The sequence below is a fragment of the Euprymna scolopes genome, chromosome 40 (assembly GCF_053919585.1).
Source record: "Euprymna scolopes isolate OS-2025 chromosome 40, ASM5391958v1, whole genome shotgun sequence".
Taxonomy (NCBI): domain Eukaryota; kingdom Metazoa; phylum Mollusca; class Cephalopoda; order Sepiida; family Sepiolidae; genus Euprymna; species Euprymna scolopes.
Window position 1 is genome coordinate 12,317,488 of NC_136521.1, and position 22,967 is coordinate 12,340,454.

Sequence of the window (22,967 nt, forward strand, 5' to 3'; positions counted from 1 at the left end):
GTGCTATTTTTACAATATTTCGGCCGATGTAACCCCCAACGTTCTTCAGGGACATCTTTTGAGATGAGGATCGATAATTTTTATTATTGGGATGATTTGGACTGCTATTCTTTTCTTGGGTGCTATTTTTACAATATTTCGGCCGATGTAACCCCCAACGTTCTTCAGGGACATCTTTTGAGATGAGGATCGATAATTTTTATTATTGGGATGATTTGGACTGCTATTCTTTTCTTGGGTGCTATTTTTACAATATTTCGGCCGATGTAACCCCCAACGTTCTTCAGGGACATCTTTTGAGATGAGGATCGATAATTTTTATTATTGGGATGATTTGGACTGCTATTCTTTTCTTGGGTGCTATTTTTACAATATTTTGGCCGATGTAACCCCCAACGTTCTTCAGGGACATCTTTTGAGATGAGGATCGATAATTTTTATTATTGGGATGATTTGGACTGCTATTCTTTTCTTGGGTTCTATTTTTACAATATTTCGGCCGATGTAACCCCCAACGTTCTTCAGGGACATCTTTTGAGATGAGGATCGATAATTTTTATTATTGGGATGATTTGGACTGCTATTCTTTTCTTGGGTGCTATTTTTACAATATTTCGGCCGATGTAACCCCCAACGTTCTTCAGGGACATCTTTTGAGATGAGGATCGATAATTTTTATTATTGGGATGATTTGGACTGCTATTCTTTTCTTGGGTGCTATTTTTACAATATTTTGGCCGATGTAACCCCCAACGTTCTTCAGGGACATCTTTTGAGATGAGGATCGATAATTTTTATTATTGGGATGATTTGGACTGCTATTCTTTTCTTGGGTGCTATTTTTACAATATTTCGGCCGATGTAACCCCCAACGTTCTTCAGGGACATCTTTTGAGATGAGGATCGATAATTTTTATTATTGGGATGATTTGGACTGCAATTCTTTTCCTGGGTGCTATTTTTACAATATTTCGGCCGATGTAACCCCCAACGTTCTTCAGGGACATCTTTTGAGATGAGGATCGATAATTTTTATTATTGGGATGATTTGGACTGCTATTCTTTTCTTGGGTGCTATTTTTACAATATTTCGGCCGATGTAACCCCCAACGTTCTTCAGGGACATCTTTTGAGATGAGGATCGATAATTTTTATTATTGGGATGATTTGGACTGCTATTCTTTTCTTGGGTTCTATTTTTACAATATTTTGGCCGATGTAACCCCCAACGTTCTTCAGGGGCATCTTTTGAAATGAGGATCGATAATTTTTATTATTGGGATGATTTGGACTGCTATTCTTTTCTTGGGTTCTATTTTTACAATATTTCGGCCGATGTAACCCCCAACGTTCTTCAGGGACATCTTTTGAAATGAGGATCGATAATTTTTATTATTGGGATGATTTGAACTGCTATTCTTTTCTTGGGTTCTATTTTTACAATATTTTGGCCGATGTAACCCCCAACGTTCTTCAGGGACATCTTTTGAAATGAGGATCGATAATTTTTATTATTGGGATGATTTGGACTGCTATTCTTTTCTTGGGTTCTATTTTTACAATATTTCGGCCGATGTAACCCCCAACGTTCTTCAGGGACATCTTTTGAGATGAGGATCGATAATTTTTATTATTGGGATGATTTGGACTGCTATTCTTTTCTTGGGTTCTATTTTTACAATATTTTGGCCGATGTAACCCCCAACGTTCTTCAGGGGCATCTTTTGAAATGAGGATCGATAATTTTTATTATTGGGATGATTTGGACTGCTATTCTTTTCTTGGGTTCTATTTTTACAATATTTCGGCCGATGTAACCCCCAACGTTCTTCAGGGACATCTTTTGAAATGAGGATCGATAATTTTTATTATTGGGATGATTTGGACTGCTATTCTTTTCTTGGGTTCTATTTTTACAATATTTTGGCCGATGTAACCCCCAACGTTCTTCAGGGACATCTTTTGAAATGAGGATCGATAATTTTTATTATTGGGATGATTTGGACTGCTATTCTTTTCTTGGGTGCTATTTTTACAATATTTCGGCCGATGTAACCCCCAACGTTCTTCAGGGACATCTTTTGAAATGAGGATCGATAATTTTTATTATTGGGATGATTTGGACTGCTATTCTTTTCTTGGGTTCTATTTTTACAATATTTCGGCCGATGTAACCCCCAACGTTCTTCAGGGACATCTTTTGAGATGAGGATCGATAATTTTTATTATTGGGATGATTTGGACTGCTATTCTTTTCTTGGGTTCTATTTTTACAATATTTTGGCCGATGTAACCCCCAACGTTCTTCAGGGGCATCTTTTGAAATGAGGATCGATAATTTTTATTATTGGGATGATTTGGACTGCTATTCTTTTCTTGGGTTCTATTTTTACAATATTTCGGCCGATGTAACCCCCAACGTTCTTCAGGGACATCTTTTGAGATGAGGATCGATAATTTTTATTATTGGGATGATTTGGACTGCTATTCTTTTCTTGGGTTCTATTTTTACAATATTTTGGCCGATGTAACCCCCAACGTTCTTCAGGGACATCTTTTGAAATGAGGATCGATAATTTTTATTATTGGGATGATTTGGACTGCTATTCTTTTCTTGGGTGCTATTTTTACAATATTTCGGCCGATGTAACCCCCAACGTTCTTCAGGGACATCTTTTGAGATGAGGATCGATAATTTTTATTATTGGGATGATTTGGACTGCTATTCTTTTCTTGGGTGCTATTTTTACAATATTTTGGCCGATGTAACCCCCAACGTTCTTCAGGGGCATCTTTTGAAATGAGGATCGATAATTTTTATTATTGGGATGATTTGGACTGCTATTCTTTTCTTGGGTTCTATTTTTACAATATTTCGGCCGATGTAACCCCCAACGTTCTTCAGGGACATCTTTTGAAATGAGGATCGATAATTTTTATTATTGGGATGATTTGGACTGCTATTCTTTTCTTGGGTTCTATTTTTACAATATTTTGGCCGATGTAACCCCCAACGTTCTTCAGGGACATCTTTTGAAATGAGGATCGATAATTTTTATTATTGGGATGATTTGGACTGCTATTCTTTTCTTGGGTGCTATTTTTACAATATTTCGGCCGATGTAACCCCCAACGTTCTTCAGGGGCATCTTTTGAAATGAGGATCGATAATTTTTATTATTGGGATGATTTGGACTGCTATTCTTTTCTTGGGTTCTATTTTTACAATATTTTGGCCGATGTAACCCCCAACGTTCTTCAGGGGCATCTTTTGAAATGAGGATCGATAATTTTTATTATTGGGATGATTTGGACTGCTATTCTTTTCTTGGGTTCTATTTTTACAATATTTCGGCCGATGTAACCCCCAACGTTCTTCAGGGACATCTTTTGAGATGAGGATCGATAATTTTTATTATTGGGATGATTTGGACTGCTATTCTTTTCTTGGGTGCTATTTTTACAATATTTCGGCCGATGTAACCCCCAACGTTCTTCAGGGACATCTTTTGAGATGAGGATCGATAATTTTTATTATTGGGATGATTTGGACTGCTATTCTTTTCTTGGGTGCTATTTTTACAATATTTCGGCCGATGTAACCCCCAACGTTCTTCAGGGACATCTTTTGAGATGAGGATCGATAATTTTTATTATTGGGATGATTTGGACTGCTATTCTTTTCTTGGGTGCTATTTTTACAATATTTCGGCCGATGTAACCCCCAACGTTCTTCAGGGACATCTTTTGAGATGAGGATCGATAATTTTTATTATTGGGATGATTTGGACTGCTATTCTTTTCTTGGGTGCTATTTTTACAATATTTCGGCCGATGTAACCCCCAACGTTCTTCAGGGACATCTTTTGAGATGAGGATCGATAATTTTTATTATTGGGATGATTTGGACTGCTATTCTTTTCTTGGGTGCTATTTTTACAATATTTCGGCCGATGTAACCCCCAACGTTCTTCAGGGACATCTTTTGAGATGAGGATCGATAATTTTTATTATTGGGATGATTTGGACTGCTATTCTTTTCTTGGGTGCTATTTTTACAATATTTCGGCCGATGTAACCCCCAACGTTCTTCAGGGACATCTTTTGAGATGAGGATCGATAATTTTTATTATTGGGATGATTTGGACTGCTATTCTTTTCTTGGGTGCTATTTTTACAATATTTCGGCCGATGTAACCCCCAACGTTCTTCAGGGACATCTTTTGAGATGAGGATCGATAATTTTTATTATTGGGATGATTTGGACTGCTATTCTTTTCTTGGGTGCTATTTTTACAATATTTCGGCCGATGTAACCCCCAACGTTCTTCAGGGACATCTTTTGAGATGAGGATCGATTATTTTTATTATTGGGATGATTTGGACTGCTATTCTTTTCTTGGGTGCTATTTTTACAATATTTCGGCCGATGTAACCCCCAACGTTCTTCAGGGACATCTTTTGAAATGAGGATCGATAATTTTTATTATTGGGATGATTTGGACTGCTATTCTTTTCTTGGGTGCTATTTTTACAATATTTCGGCCGATGTAACCCCCAACGTTCTTCAGGGGCATCTTTTGAAATGAGGATCGATAATTTTTATTATTGGGATGATTTGGACTGCTATTCTTTTCTTGGGTTCTATTTTTACAATATTTTGGCCGATGTAACCCCCAACGTTCTTCAGGGGCATCTTTTGAAATGAGGATCGATAATTTTTATTATTGGGATGATTTGGACTGCTATTCTTTTCTTGGGTTCTATTTTTACAATATTTCGGCCGATGTAACCCCCAACGTTCTTCAGGGACATCTTTTGAGATGAGGATCGATAATTTTTATTATTGGGATGATTTGGACTGCTATTCTTTTCTTGGGTGCTATTTTTACAATATTTCGGCCGATGTAACCCCCAACGTTCTTCAGGGACATCTTTTGAGATGAGGATCGATAATTTTTATTATTGGGATGATTTGGACTGCTATTCTTTTCTTGGGTGCTATTTTTACAATATTTCGGCCGATGTAACCCCCAACGTTCTTCAGGGACATCTTTTGAGATGAGGATCGATAATTTTTATTATTGGGATGATTTGGACTGCTATTCTTTTCTTGGGTGCTATTTTTACAATATTTCGGCCGATGTAACCCCCAACGTTCTTCAGGGACATCTTTTGAGATGAGGATCGATAATTTTTATTATTGGGATGATTTGGACTGCTATTCTTTTCTTGGGTGCTATTTTTACAATATTTCGGCCGATGTAACCCCCAACGTTCTTCAGGGACATCTTTTGAGATGAGGATCGATAATTTTTATTATTGGGATGATTTGGACTGCTATTCTTTTCTTGGGTGCTATTTTTACAATATTTCGGCCGATGTAACCCCCAACGTTCTTCAGGGACATCTTTTGAGATGAGGATCGATAATTTTTATTATTGGGATGATTTGGACTACTATTCTTTTCTTGGGTGCTATTTTTACAATATTTCGGCCGATGTAACCCCCAACGTTCTTCAGGGACATCTTTTGAGATGAGGATCGATAATTTTTATTATTGGGATGATTTGGACTGCTATTCTTTTCTTGGGTGCTATTTTTACAATATTTCGGCCGATGTAACCCCCAACGTTCTTCAGGGACATCTTTTGAGATGAGGATCGATAATTTTTATTATTGGGATGATTTGGACTGCTATTCTTTTCTTGGGTGCTATTTTTACAATATTTCGGCCGATGTAACCCCCAACGTTCTTCAGGGACATCTTTTGAGATGAGGATCGATTATTTTTATTATTGGGATGATTTGGACTGCTATTCTTTTCTTGGGTGCTATTTTTACAATATTTCGGCCGATGTAACCCCCAACGTTCTTCAGGGGCATCTTTTGAGATGAGGATCGATAATTTTTATTATTGGGATGATTTGGACTGCTATTCTTTTCTTGGGTGCTATTTTTACAATATTTTGGCCGATGTAACCCCAAACGTTCTTCAGGGACATCTTTTGAGATGAGGATCGATAATTTTTATTATTGGGATGATTTGGACTGCTATTCTTTTCTTGTGTTCTATTTTTACAATATTTCGGCCGATGTAACCCCCAACGTTCTTCAGGGACATCTTTTGAGATGAGGATCGATAATTTTTATTATTGGGATGATTTGGACTGCTATTCTTTTCTTGGGTGCTATTTTTACAATATTTCGGCCGATGTAACCCCCAACGTTCTTCAGGGACATCTTTTGAGATGAGGATCGATTATTTTTATTATTGGGATGATTTGGACTGCTATTCTTTTCTTGGGTGCTATTTTTACAATATTTCGGCCGATGTAACCCCCAACGTTCTTCAGGGACATCTTTTGAAATGAGGATCGATAATTTTTATTATTGGGATGATTTGGACTGCTATTCTTTTCTTGGGTGCTATTTTTACAATATTTCGGCCGATGTAACCCCCAACGTTCTTCAGGGGCATCTTTTGAAATGAGGATCGATAATTTTTATTATTGGGATGATTTGGACTGCTATTCTTTTCTTGGGTTCTATTTTTACAATATTTTGGCCGATGTAACCCCCAACGTTCTTCAGGGGCATCTTTTGAAATGAGGATCGATAATTTTTATTATTGGGATGATTTGGACTGCTATTCTTTTCTTGGGTTCTATTTTTACAATATTTCGGCCGATGTAACCCCCAACGTTCTTCAGGGACATCTTTTGAGATGAGGATCGATAATTTTTATTATTGGGATGATTTGGACTGCTATTCTTTTCTTGGGTGCTATTTTTACAATATTTCGGCCGATGTAACCCCCAACGTTCTTCAGGGACATCTTTTGAGATGAGGATCGATAATTTTTATTATTGGGATGATTTGGACTGCTATTCTTTTCTTGGGTGCTATTTTTACAATATTTCGGCCGATGTAACCCCCAACGTTCTTCAGGGACATCTTTTGAGATGAGGATCGATAATTTTTATTATTGGGATGATTTGGACTGCTATTCTTTTCTTGGGTGCTATTTTTACAATATTTCGGCCGATGTAACCCCCAACGTTCTTCAGGGACATCTTTTGAGATGAGGATCGATAATTTTTATTATTGGGATGATTTGGACTGCTATTCTTTTCTTGGGTGCTATTTTTACAATATTTCGGCCGATGTAACCCCCAACGTTCTTCAGGGACATCTTTTGAGATGAGGATCGATAATTTTTATTATTGGGATGATTTGGACTGCTATTCTTTTCTTGGGTGCTATTTTTACAATATTTCGGCCGATGTAACCCCCAACGTTCTTCAGGGACATCTTTTGAGATGAGGATCGATAATTTTTATTATTGGGATGATTTGGACTACTATTCTTTTCTTGGGTGCTATTTTTACAATATTTCGGCCGATGTAACCCCCAACGTTCTTCAGGGACATCTTTTGAGATGAGGATCGATAATTTTTATTATTGGGATGATTTGGACTGCTATTCTTTTCTTGGGTGCTATTTTTACAATATTTCGGCCGATGTAACCCCCAACGTTCTTCAGGGACATCTTTTGAGATGAGGATCGATAATTTTTATTATTGGGATGATTTGGACTGCTATTCTTTTCTTGGGTGCTATTTTTACAATATTTCGGCCGATGTAACCCCCAACGTTCTTCAGGGACATCTTTTGAGATGAGGATCGATTATTTTTATTATTGGGATGATTTGGACTGCTATTCTTTTCTTGGGTGCTATTTTTACAATATTTCGGCCGATGTAACCCCCAACGTTCTTCAGGGGCATCTTTTGAGATGAGGATCGATAATTTTTATTATTGGGATGATTTGGACTGCTATTCTTTTCTTGGGTGCTATTTTTACAATATTTTGGCCGATGTAACCCCAAACGTTCTTCAGGGACATCTTTTGAGATGAGGATCGATAATTTTTATTATTGGGATGATTTGGACTGCTATTCTTTTCTTGTGTTCTATTTTTACAATATTTCGGCCGATGTAACCCCCAACGTTCTTCAGGGACATCTTTTGAGATGAGGATCGATAATTTTTATTATTGGGATGATTTGGACTGCTATTCTTTTCTTGGGTGCTATTTTTACAATATTTCGGCCGATGTAACCCCCAACGTTCTTCAGGGACATCTTTTGAGATGAGGATCGATAATTTTTATTATTGGGATGATTTGGACTGCTATTCTTTTCTTGGGTGCTATTTTTACAATATTTCGGCCGATGTAACCCCCAACGTTCTTCAGGGACATCTTTTGAGATGAGGATCGATAATTTTTATTATTGGGATGATTTGGACTGCTATTCTTTTCTTGGGTGCTATTTTTACAATATTTCGGCCGATGTAACCCCCAACGTTCTTCAGGGACATCTTTTGAGATGAGGATCGATAATTTTTATTATTGGGATGATTTGGACTGCTATTCTTTTCTTGGGTGCTATTTTTACAATATTTCGGCCGATGTAACCCCCAACGTTCTTCAGGGACATCTTTTGAGATGAGGATCGATAATTTTTATTATTGGGATGATTTGGACTGCTATTCTTTTCTTGGGTGCTATTTTTACAATATTTCGGCCGATGTAACCCCCAACGTTCTTCAGGGACATCTTTTGAGATGAGGATCGATAATTTTTATTATTGGGATGATTTGGACTGCTATTCTTTTCTTGGGTGCTATTTTTACAATATTTCGGCCGATGTAACCCCCAACGTTCTTCAGGGACATCTTTTGAGATGAGGATCGATAATTTTTATTATTGGGATGATTTGGACTGCTATTCTTTTCTTGGGTTCTATTTTTACAATATTTCGGCCGATGTAACCCCCAACGTTCTTCAGGGACATCTTTTGAGATGAGGATCGATAATTTTTATTATTGGGATGATTTGGACTGCTATTCTTTTCTGGGTGCTATTTTTACAATATTTCGGCCGATGTAACCCCCAACGTTCTTCAGGGGCATCTTTTGAGATGAGGATCGATAATTTTTATTAATGGGATGATTTGGACTGCTATTCTTTTTTGGGGTGCTATTTTTACAATATTTTGGCCTATGTAACCGTCAATTTTCTCCAACTGTATTTTTTTTTAGATGAGGGTTGATAATTTTATTATTTGGATTATATGAACTCCTATTATCATCTCAGCTGCTATTATTACTATGTTTCAGCCGATGTAACCCCAAATCTTATTGGGACGGCTATTCTAACTATTGGTTCTTGTTCTTACAAGGTTTCAGCTAATGTAGTTCGGATTTTCTCTCGTAGTGTGTCGAATAGACTCTCCTCACAAGATGAACTTGCTTCCTGTCGGGATTTCTGGCACTCCTTCTATTCACAAGGAGTGGACTGTATTGAGGAGCAGCGAAACATGCAATGCTCCACCGACACCTCCTTCACATGCTCAATCTGTGCCCGCACCTGTTGGTCCAGGATTGCACTATTTAAAAAAAATAAGCAGACTCACAACAAGTAAATTGTCATCATCGGATAACGATGAAAAACCAAGAAGATGAAGTATATACGTTTTGAATACTTTCCATTGTATGTAACGAAATAATAAGTAAATAATAAAAACAAATATATGTTAAGGCTCTGTGTATGTATATGCTTGAATTCAACGTCGACATTAACCCCACTACAAGCTGTATACATCTGAAAATAGCGTAGGTTTAATAGACGTATTCTATTCTGTTTTAGGAAAACGAACGGCAACAATAATCTGATTCATACGTAAATGTATGAAGGATGCTCAACAACAATCATCATCATTATCATCATCATCTTTTTCATCATCATCATCATCAGCAGCAGCAGCAGCAGCAGCAGCAGCAGCATCATCACATACAACCGTTTAGACTTACCGAATTCTCTGGCCAAATATCTTGAAATGGCCATACTCTGGGGCACCTGGGTGTCGGCATCAATCTCCAGGATGGGCAGCATATGACAGGGCATTTCTGAATGGAGAAAAATAAAACTAACGTAAAACATAAGCAAAAATCAGTAATTAGGTTATTTTATTGGAGAACATTTTTGGCAGTAAAATAAGTAATTTTTTACCATGACTTTTAAAAGATGAAGTCGTAATTATTAAAAAAATACATACATTCTCGTATATGTTCAATATTTTAATAATCAATAAGCAATCAATATTGATTATATATATATATATATATATATATATATATATATATATATATATATATATATATAAGGATATAAAAAAATTATTCAGTCGAATCCCCAACAAGTTTTGAGAAAAAACGCTTTAACTTTATTCTTGTTCCGGGTTTCGTGAATACATCAGCGATATTTTGTTCTGATGATATGTAATTCAAAATAATGGATTCCTTTTTCACCTCGTTTTTTATGAAATGGTATTTTATATCTATATGCTTAGATCTTTGGTTGATTATCGTGTTCTGTGCTAAGACTATACTGGCTTTATTATCACAATTAATTACTACGGGGCTTTTAGTTAATTCTGGCTCTAAAATAGTCTTCAGAATATTTTTAAGGTAGAGTGCTTCCTGAGTCGTGTGTGTGATCGCGATAAATTCTGCTTCACACGTAGAGAGAGATACAATCTGTTGCTTTTTAGATTTCCATGAAATAATAGGCCCATTTTCTGAGAGTCTGAAACAATATCCAGATATACTTTTTCGATCTTCGTCGTTTCCCCAATCTGAATCCGAAAAATCCTTCTAATTTTAGGGGATTTTTTGATTTTCTAAATACTAACTTCTGTTCTTTAGTTCCTTTTAAATAACGTAAGACTTGTTTAACTCTGTTTAAATCCTTCATTGTCGGTCGTGATAATTCTTGTGACAGTTTTGTTACTGTATAGCATATGTCGGGTCTGGTTGCAGTCATTAAATATACAAGACTACCTATAATTTCGCGGTATAGTTTATCATTTATTATTTCAGATTTTGTGTGTATATTTTTATTAATATCATTTTCGACCGGTGTAGAGCGTTTCTTGCACTTTCCCATTCCAAATTTTAATAGTATATTGTCGATGTATCTCGATTGATTCCTCGTAATAAGTTCTTTGCTTTGAGTACATTCTATCCCCCAAAACCAGGATATTTTGCCAAGATCGGTCATTTTGAATCTTTTATTTAATTTGTTCTTAACATCGGTCAGCATTATGTCACAATTTGATGCGATTAAAATATCATCGACCCACAAAACCAAAATCAGTAGTTTATCGTCTTTGTGTTGGGTATATAAACAGTGGTCTACAGCGCATTGCCTAAATTGTTGTTTAATAATATAATCATGAAATACTGTATTCCAACACTGAACACTTTGCTTTAGACCATATAATGACTTGTTAAGTCGCCACACGCTATTTTTATTTTTCATTATAAATCCCTCTGGAGGGATAATATAAATTTCACAGTCTATTAGGGCATTCAAATAAGCATTTTTACGTCCATTTGATGGATGTTTATGTCATATTGCAATGCGATTTGCAGTAAAATTCTGATTGTCGTTAGGTTTGTGGTCGGTGAAAACGTAGAAAAATATTCTCTACCATAAATCTGAGAGTACCCTTTAGCAACAAATCTAGCTTTGTATTGTTCTACGCCTGATGCTGTAGTCTTTTTTGTAACGACCCATCTTGCAGAAATAACATGTTTATCTTTTGAAGAGGCACTACCGTATAGGTATCATTTTCGGTTAAGGCATCTATTTCTTTTTTCAAGGCAATTTTCCATTCATCACAATGTTCTGAATTAATTGCTTCGTTAAAGCTTTTTGGTGCATTTTCCATGGAATAGCAATAGTCGATTTGATAATCTTTTATATTGTCGGGAGTTTTGTTTCAATGAGTAGGCATCTTGTCATTTCAAAAAGTGTCCGCTACGCTCTTTCAGCAGTCCCGTTTTGGTGTGGCGATCTAGGAGCTGATTTTTTCATGCTTGATATGATGGTTAATTAGTAAAAGTTCAAAGTCTTTATTGGTTTGATGAATTCCTTACCGTTGTTAGAGCGAATACACTTGACTTCACCGTAGGGAGCCATGTCGGCTAAATATTTTTTAGTTGCTAGCAGGGTATCAGATTTGTTCTTTAAAAAGTAAACCATTATTAAACCTGAATGGTCATCTACGAAATTCAACACATATCTATAATGTTCTCTGGCCATCGGTTCCACGGGACCGTTCAAGTCACAATACACCATTGATAGGATTTTTTTGATGTTTGTATTTTCATTCCACAGTCGGCAACTTTTTGATATCAGGAATATTGCAATGTCCAAGAATTTTATGCCATGTCTGTAGATCATGGCAGGCGGTTTTCGATGAGACTACGCTATTTAAATAATATAATCTTCCATTTTCTTTAATGTCGAATACAGTCCCATTCGGGTATACCAGTTTTGATTTATTGGAGCTAAAGTTTATATTTGCACCTTGTTTTGTGGCAGCTTGTACAGAAAATATATTTTGTTTAAATTTTGGGATTAGAAGAGCGTTTTCTAGAATACAGAAACACAGTTCACCTTTATTGTTCTTTAGCGAGATTTTCGCATTGCCTCTTTTCAAAACGATATTATTGACTCGACTCCCGTCAGCTAGTTCTACAAAATAATTTTGTGTCTTAAAGTTGGGATCAAAATTGATAAAATCAGATTCCTTTGTAATCACATGTACCGTGGCCCCACAGTCGACAAGAAAATTATTATTGTTTGTTGAAGCATTGAACGTACACGAAAATAAAAATGTATGTTCGCTAACAGAGCTCTCCACATTTTTAATGTAATCGCTATTTTGAGTCCTGTATCTACATTGGAAATTCTTGTGATTGGGTCGTCCACAATTCTAGCAAATCATTTTTGTACTTTTCTTAGGAGAAAAACTGTTTTTGGCAAAGTTGCGGTTTTTATTCCTGGCATGAATATAATTTCATTTTGGTGTTTTTATGTGTGTATTTTTAAATTTCATGACATTTGTAGATTCGGTTTTTTTTTTTTTTTTTTTTTTTTCTGTGATCATTTTTTCAGTTTCTTCGTAACTTCTGAGTGCAACCTTGAATTGGCTAAAAGTCATGGGGTTTTCTTTCTGCGTTACCACGGTAGTAAATGGCTTGAAATCATTCGGTAATCCCTTAAGGACCATGGAAATTAACAGACTGTCACTTATAACTTCACTAGACATTTTTAAAGAATTTGCAGTCGTTTTGGCTCTTATAATATAATCAGTAATAGTTTCGGCTTCCATTCGTTTTAGAGAGGTCAGTTCAGTGTATAAAGAAATAATTTTGGGTTTTCCTTTCAATAAATAATGCTCTCTCAATATGTTCAATGCTTTGCAGCAATCGTCCAGGGCTTCTCTCGTTACCAGCGATAGACTTCGGTCATCTAAACACTGTATTAATTCCGCAAAGACAGTTGCGTTCTTTTCAATGAAGTCGGGATCGTTTCTGTTTTCAGGTTGTGTTTGAAGTACTTTGTGTAGCTTTTGGATTCGTAGATATCCTAGAAATTTAACTTGCTACAATTCGAATTTTGATTCGGATCCATCGAAATAAAGACGCACGCTGGGCGCATAAGCTCTAGAAGTGTAAGTCGTGTTTAGTTTCAGAACAGTTTCCGATGGTTCGTTGTTCCACACAAGTCCTGAGAGGGGACTGGTTTGCAGTAGACAGTTCCATAGAGCAAAAGATTCTTACCGTGTCGAGACGGAAAAAAATGCGAAATTGCTACAGAAATGGTGTAATATTTATGGAGCAATTCTGGTTTCTGAACGTGAATTAATTCGATTCGTCAGTTCCTAGCAGCATCGTTTATAAATAGAATCGCCCGACTGTGTGAGGTCATACCCCATTATGAATAAAAAAAATTGCAACATATATATATACAGTCATCCACATACAGTACTGTTTCGCAGCTCATCAGTGCGGCTAGACAGGTACCTACCTCAAGCCAGGATTGAAACCCGACCGTCTGTACGGCAGTCAAGGTTCCTAACCATTACGCTATTGGTGGCTGCTGAACGAGTAGTGAATTTAACAATGTTTTAATGTTATATATATATATATATATATATATATATATATATATATATATATATATATATATATATATATATACTGCGTGTGCAAAATCAAGACTTCAAGACAAGGTGTTGATGGCAACAAAACGTGTATTTCATTTTACGTTACAATTGTTTCAATGTCTAGTTCGACAATTTCAAGCATTATGTTGTTTGAAAATTTTGAAAAACCAGCATTTCTTCAGACTTTATGAATAAACGCACTTTAGGCAATGTAGCATTTTTTTAATAGAAAGAAAAAAGGCGGGGGGATCCCTAACGGGAAAAGCATGCGATAAACATTTACCTTGGATGTGGTTATGGAAAAGCCCATTTAAATATTAATGTACCGCCTAATTTTCGTATCCTTATTTAAGAACAGAGTTATGTGAAGTTTTTACGAGGAGCCCTAAGCCATTTAAAAAAAGAATTTTTTTTAAAAAATATATACCATTTGTTAGGTTCCTAAATTTCTTTTTCTTTCTATTCAAAAAATGCTACATTGCCTACAGTATGTTTATTCATCGGATGTTTTTGATTATCGATTATCGATAATTATCGAAGACATATTGACATGAAGAACGCTGTCAGATACATGAAGTATACTTGTGATACATTTAATAAAAATCGGCCTAGCCGTTTCGGAATCCATAGAGAACGAACTCACACAGACACACATACACACACACATTGAAGCCTCCGTTCTGTTTCAAAAGACAATGGACACCCTTTGAGGGGGGTAGCTGCGCGTGTAATTATGAGGCAAGGGATGCGCAATCACAACCACACCTCTCCTGAATCGGCACTGCTTGAGTCCAATGGCAAGGAGAAGTGCTAGGTGACTGGAACCAATGCTGAGGTAAGCGGAGAGCACGTCCAGCATCTGGAATTCCTAAAGGGTCACCCATTTTAGTACTAATTAGGCTTAACGTTGCTTAAGTTCGGTGATCTAACGGAAACCGGTGTGATACACACACAAAGTTCCTTTTATATATTACTAGCATGGGTGCCCGGCGTTGCCCGGGTGTTTTGAGATGTATGCTGAGCAAAACAAAAAAAAAAAAACAGTCCATTTTTTAAACTTTGACCCCTATTATGACCCCTTAACATTTATTGTTTAGGGCTCAAGTTAAGTTATTAAGTTAGATCCATGTCCAAGGCATCTATATCTAAAATTTCACGTGTTTAGATCCAAAAATTGTACGAGGGGTTTGGTAGAGTTCTCAAAGGTCAAATCGTTGAACTTTGACCCCATAATCGCCAAATCTCTGTCCGAAAACCAATCACATCGATTTTTTTCCAAATCTCAGTACCCTGTATATCAAATTTCGAATCTGTAGGCTTAAAATTGACAGAGTTATTGCGTAGGGAAATGTACACAGACAGACAGACAGACACACACATAGACACTTTCACTTATATATATATATATATATATATATATATATATATATATATATATATAGAGAGAGAGAGAGAGAGAGAGATAGATAGATAGATAGATAGATAGATAGATAGATAGATAGATAGATAGATAGATAGATAGATAGATAGATTGAAAGGCACAGGGTCTCTGATTATATTCTTTTTAATTTTTTCTAATTTTCGTATTTTCCTTTTTGCATTTTCGTTCAAATTGTTGCAAATTGGATCCGTATGTTTATTCTTGTGTCATTATTTCGCGAGTACTTTCAACTGAATTGTCCAGTTGTCATCCAGCGTTTATGTCTGCTAAGCTTTAAAACATGTGGTAATTTATAGTTTTTCAAAACTACGTATCTCTCTTTTTTTTTTTCATTTTTCTTAATCTTTTTCTTCTAGGGGATGGGACATCCAACCAGATGTCTGACATTTACCCCTATTTTAGTGAGTCCAACCAAGAGATCTTTTCAGGATTCTAGCCGTCCCTTTCAGTGCAATCGTTTGTATTTCACTTGCACTTGATTCACCGGGTATGCTTGCTATATACTTTTTAAAGTTCTTTTTCATAAGCCCAGTTGCACCTATGATGACTGGTATAATTGAAACGTCTTTTAGTTTCCAATTTCGTTTCATATCATACATAAGTCCTTGATACTTTGTTATCTTTTCCCTCTCAGCTCTGTTAAGCCCTATATCATTGGGTACACTGACCTCTATTATGGTCGCTTTTTTGTTTGCTCTGTCCCAAATCACTATATCTGGTTTAACAGCCGCGTTTTCAAGATATGTACCAGTCGGGATTATGTAGTCATAGTGAATGGTATAGTTGTCATTCCCAACTGTTCGTTCGGGTATATGTTCCCAGGATTTTTTACTACACTGAATGTTTAGTTTCTTACATATCTTCCAATGAAGATATTTCCAAACTCCGTTATTGTGATCTGTATAATAACCATCTCTAAATAGGACTTTGCAACTAGAAATCAGGTGCCCACACACTCAAACTCAGTGTTGCAGAACCTGCATTTATTATTGTTGCTTAGACCACACATGAGTATGAAATTCCATATGTTAGATCGTGATCACCTGTAAGAGGCGTGACTAAAGAAATATCTGAATAATATTAAAAAGGGTTAATTTCAATATTTACAAACTGGTAAAGTCTAGAATTTACAAGTTTTCTTTTTCTCGTATCATTTACGAACTTAGGCACTTTGTAATATTGAGACTGGATTCATAATAAGCGTTATTTATTTTCCGTTATTTTTGTTATTATATAGAGCGCTTCTAGCATTTTAAGTCTTTTCACGTAAGGTCACATGTCCATTAAAAGTATCAGCAATCTGTCACATATCTCCATCTCTATCTCTGCCTTATATAAAAGTCACTTTTGTGTGTATGTGTGTGTGAGTTGCTTCCTCATAGGTTCCGAAACGGTTGAGCCTATTTTTTGCAAATTTCGCACAAAGGTAATTTATATGTCTGGCTTTTGTACAGAAATCCATCCGATAAGTATGGAAAACCGAAAAAATCCAATCTTAAAAATAGCTTAAAAAGAAGAATTTTTACAGGGGAATCTTTTACGTTACACCGACTAAAAGAGAAAATAAAATATTAGCAGATAAAATTGCTTCTTTAAAAGAACAGATTTATTTTATAGCTTAGTAGTAGAGCATTCGACTACGGATCGAATGATTCCCTGTTAAAACACTCATGACTTTTTTTCAATTTTTTCTTATAAATGAGTTTAATTTGCGATAAAAGAGGCACCGTTTAAAACCGCAGCAAATCATTTCTTTGTTTGCATATTTTAGACTAAAAATTAATCAGAAGTAACTTTTCCACCAAGCCTAAATATCAGCTGACGTGATATGGTAAACAAACACAGACGGAAGTTGATAAAGACATTATTATTATTATTATTATTATTATTATTATTATTATTATTATTATTATTATTATATATTTATTTATTTATTGCGATTTAGTCCACCGAGCAAATTATTCCGCGTAATATATAATAATCAATAAGGGATTAAATAATAATACTTCGTAATCTGCATCAATGAAAATATCATGTTTAAACAGGCTGCCAGCTAGTATATATATATATATATATATATATATATATATATATATATATATATATATATATATATATATATATATATACACACGAGCAAACAGTTAATAAAACATGTTAAAAACACTTTGAAATGAGTTAAAAATATATTTAATCAGAAAAGGAAACACTAGATAAGTGGATAGTCCTTAATCCGCGGAGTTTCGAAGAAATGCTTTCTTTCCTTTTCATCAGAGGGTAGGAATTAGCAAAATGCGGGATCGGATTTTGCATGCGAAAGTATTTGATTAAACAACAAGTAAGTCTTACTTGAAAACAAAAAAGTGAAGCAGAGGGAATATGGTGAAGAAAAAGACTATCCATTCATGTGTAACCACCTTTTTCTTCACCATATTCCCTCTGCTTCACTTATTATTATTATATTATAAGCTCTATTTCCTATTTGGTTTTATCGAGCTTTTACATCTGGCTGAGATAATTTTATAAATATTAATTCTTTAATATTTATAATATACTTTAATTTTACCATATATATAGTAAGTTATAAAATATATATGATCATATATAATTTATAACCTACTAACTAGCTCTACCTACGTATTGAGCACTTTTGAAGTAAATACTTAAATATATATATATACTAGCAAAAGTACTTGTCGTTGACTGGGTTCAAAAACAACCTACAGAAATGGACACTGATTTATTAAAGTATGATAGGTTATGAAAAGGAGATAGCTTCGAATTTGGGGGCATCAAAACCAAAGAAAAATATGATGAAAGTAAAAATAAAATAGATAAACCCGATAATTTATTATATCATACCTGTTCACACTGAAACAGTTATCACAATATTCTGTGGATCTATATTCAAAAACCTTGTTAAACTTTGTGACATATTTCCATTCTATGGAGGTCAGGTGCGAACGAACACCCCATAATTTTATTATACCATATTTCTTCAAACTGAAACATAATTATGAAAGTATACTTATGCAGATAGATATGAACAGTCTTTATTAAAGTTTGTGCCTATTTCCATTCTATGGAGGCCATGCGCGAGTGCAGACTCCACAATTTTATTATATCATCCCTATTTAAGTTAAAACATACTTATCAAAGTATTCTTATGTACATCTATATCAAAAACACTTGTAAACGTTTTTTGTTTTTTTTTAATTTTTTATTTCCATACTTTTTGGACCAGGCGTGAACGCAGATCCCACAATTTAAATGAACCACTGTTCTGCTAGATCAAACATACCCATTCCTGTGTCAATACATCTTCTATCATTATATGTAATCAATTTTTAAAGATAGTCAACCATATAGGAGCCTATTCGTGACCAGACACACACACACACGTTCAGCTTTATACTATTGATATATATACTTATTTGCTATAATAATTAAATACCTACAGACGCTAGTTTTTCATCCTTTCGGGAATCTTCAGTGCAGGGTGCCACGATTAACACCAGTCGACAGACTCGAACCCGGCAACACGAGCCATCTCTGGCTCGATTAGCGAAGACCGTATCCAATCGGCTACCATTAACCGTGAGAAATAACGTTGAATTTAAATATTTTATTTTTAAATGTTCTTTACGTCAGTCACACTGATCCAATCGTTATACGATGATCTATGCATAAGAGCTAAATTGACCGACTTAATTCAACTGGAAGTGCTCAACGATAAGAAACGAGTTTCTTAAAGGAGCGACATATATATATATATATATATATATATATATATATATATATATATATATATATATATATATTAATTTATTCCAGGTGGAAATATATAAATATATTCCAAAAATTAAGAATAATTGAATTTTAACAAGGGTCGTTGATAGTGCTCAATCAAAGAGAGCTAATTATATATATATATATATATATATATATATATATATATATATATATATATATGTATATATATATGTATATATATGTGTATATATATATATATATGTAAACACGTTTGAATTTGTTTAATTACTTAGAATTTGCAGGTGCACGTTTTAATGTCTTAATAAGGTCAACTTTGACTGCGGGGTTTTTATTTTTATTTTCCCAAGATGTTGGGGGGGCAATTTGAATAGCAATTATCTGATATAAGGAAAATATTTCCACATTGATCAAAGCTGATTGCTTTCGGACATTTTGGCGATGGCGACCAGAAAAATACCGCTAGAATTAGTGTCGCTTTTATTATATTAATTAAAAATTATATTATTAAAAATACCGCTAGAATTAGTGTCGCTTTTATTATAGGAAAAAGCCTAATCCACATGCGGCGAGCGAAAACTGTTGAATATTTATCTCCCCAAAGTCGAGCAAATTAAATAGACAAGTGAGCTGCGTTGTTACCTCAGAGATATGATTTATATGTGATATAAAAAGTTTTAAGAAGTTGTAAGCCGACCAAGCGCTTCTCTGAAAAAAGCCTTTCTTGGACATACACAAAAAGCGAACATACATACACACATCTTCGCTTATATATATATATATATATAGATTAAACTTATTAAAAAAAAAATACAGTCATAGTTTCATTCATATTTGATTTATTCAGGGAAGAAATATTAAAATACAAAAATTAAAATGTTCCTAGCCATTTTCAAATTTTGAGGAGAGAAATAATGCGAACTCCAACGCGATATACCTATAGTCTATTTGTCGAAAAGATTACAAAAGCAACGTTGAGATTGGGGGAGGGGGTGCATATGACAATGGATTTCTAGAAAATCATAGCTAAAACACGTATGTACATATGAAGCCAATAATGTTTGTATGAATAAATAGATACTATATATATATATATATATATATATATATATATATATATATATACTTTTTATTTAGTTTTACATAAGCAGTAATATGTTGCTACATAGTCATGAGCATGTTTCGTTCAACTAGTTTTTAATATCTAGAGGCCTCTTCGGGCGATACAACTTATATGAAAACAAAGTTAGCAATGAAAATATAAAGTCTTCCAAGTCACATGGACTCAATATAAGGAGGTTCAATCAAATATTATTAAAAATAGGAACAAGGTTTTATGTAAAGAAGAGTAAATAGGAGTGTGTATTAGGGTGTGTGTTGAGATATAAGAATAGAGGGAAAGATTAGGGGGTTAAAAATCCGAGATGGAGATAATGAAAGGCTGGAAAGAACAATATATGTATGTGTGTGTGTGATATCCACCCCAAATCCTAAACATACTCGTACGTAAAGATTGAATTAGTAGGGGAGTATAAGCCGAGATGGAGATAATGAAAGGCTGGAAAGGACGGTATGTGTATGCGTGTGTGATATCCGCCCCAAATCCTAAACATACTCGTACGTAAAGATTGAATTAGTAGGGGAGTATAAGCCGAGATGGAGATAATGAAAGGCTGGAAAGGACGGTATGTGTATGCGTGTGTGATATCCACCCCAAATCCTAAACATACTCGTACGTAAAGATTGAATTAGTAGGGGAGTATAAGCCGAGATGGAGATAATGAAAGGCTGGAAAGGACGGTATGTGTATGCGTGTGTGATATCCACCCCAAATCCTAAACATACTCGTACGTAAAGATTTAATTAGTAGGGGAGTATAAGCCGAGATGGAGATAATGAAAGGCTGGAAAGGACGGTATGTGTATGCGTGTGTGATATCCGCCCCAAATCCTAAACATACTCGTACGTAAAGATTTAATTAGTAGGGGAGTATAAGCCGAGATGGAGATAATGAAAGGCTGGAAAGGACGGTATGTGTATGCGTGTGTGATATCCGCCCCAAATCCTAAACATACTCGTACGTAAAGATTTAATTAGTAGGGGAGTATAAGCCGAGATGGAGATAATGAAAGGCTGGAAAGGACGGTATGTGTATGCGTGTGTGATATCCGCCCCAAATCCTAAACATACTCGTACGTAAAGATTTAATTAGTAGGGGAGTATAAATTTGACAAACTTTTTCGAATATCTATGCGAAAAGGAATTCAGATTTAACCGGAATTATTCCGTTATGAAAATGCTTTTAATATGACTCGAATTTGCCGTGCTCATAATGCTACTTATGTTAAACCAAATGTATACCTTGCCCTACTTTGGTATTGAGCACTCTTGTATTAACCCCGTAAAACTTCATTGGTTACATTACCTCTGGAAAATAATAACGTCGGATTATATATATATATATATATATATATATATATATATATATATATATATATATAATCCGACGTTAAACTTCATTGGTTATATTACCTCTGGAAAATAAATAACTCGGTTTGTTCTTTTAAGTCTCGAAATAAAGACGAAACGTTGATGAACACATAACTCGGTTTGTTTATTTCTCTATTTTGTCGGAATACTATTTCCATTATTCTTATCATATATATATATACATATACACATATATATATATACATATATATATATATATATATATATATATATATATATATATATATATATTAAACTTCTATACATTGTCGTGTGGGTGCAATTAATAATTTCATAATCCTCATCCTCGGGTTTTCTGTGTGTCTTGATAAGCGGTACTCATTATTATATTAACAAAACAAACAAAAAACTTACTTGTCTTGAATTGCGTCCATTCTGAAACTTCAATTCTCCTATCGATGTATTGAATCGAAGCGGCGGCAAACAGCATCCGGCAGATTTCGGCACGTCCGCGGCCATTAAAATAGTACAAGGTGTAAGAAGGCATATTTGGAATTAAAATATATATATATACGTATTCTTCCGCTAAAGCTAGCAATAAATAAAACTCCTAGACGATTAGATTATACGAACGACTTTGTTCTTGCAAGGAAGATTGTTGTCTTCTGGTGATTCGCTTTGCAACAAGTTTTTATACGATCCTTCCGCTGAGTCAGCTGTTTTTTTTTTCTTCCTATTTTTGCGTTGCACCGGACATTTACTCGTAGCTATCTTCAACTTCGTGAATTAATTGGCAAATAAATGCATGCAAAAGCAAATTAAGAGAAAAACGTAAGAATTAGCGGTGAAGAAAAAATGCTAAAAAAGAGGAATAAATTTTTTAAATGAATAAATAATCAAATAACAAAGAGTTGTTTTGATAATGCGTAGTGCATGTGTGGTTTAAATTGCAATAATTAACGCAGGCAGTGCAAGCGAACAAAATTGCAGCTTGGCAGTTATTAAGTGTCATTATGCACCGTTTGCAACTGCTTTTGGCAACAATTCGGATCGACGCTGAGGTGCAAAAGAGAGGTCAATTGTTTTCGACAATGACATCGCGGTGACGTCACGATGACATCACGATGGAGTTCTCTTGGACATGTTTCTATTTCTTGAACTGATGCTGTGTGCCTATTCCAATAACCAGACGAAAGCATTCCAATCTGAAAAGAACC

General features: G+C 35.0%; 1 protein-coding gene across 1 annotated transcript in view; it reads right to left on the bottom strand.

Annotated features, from left to right (window-relative positions):
* The window catches only part of LOC145265306 (uncharacterized), a 121,925-nt gene extending 99,527 nt beyond the window's left edge, over positions 1–22,398 (bottom strand). The window contains exons 1-2 of the mRNA XM_080121081.1: positions 22,165–22,398; positions 9,880–9,975 (exon numbers count right to left, since the gene is read on the bottom strand). Of these exons, the coding sequence (XP_079977207.1) occupies positions 9,880–9,975; positions 22,165–22,297 (229 nt within the window). The 5' untranslated portion in view covers positions 22,298–22,398. The remainder of the gene's footprint in view (positions 1–9,879; positions 9,976–22,164) is intronic.
* Between the last annotated feature and the right edge of the window lie 569 nt (positions 22,399–22,967).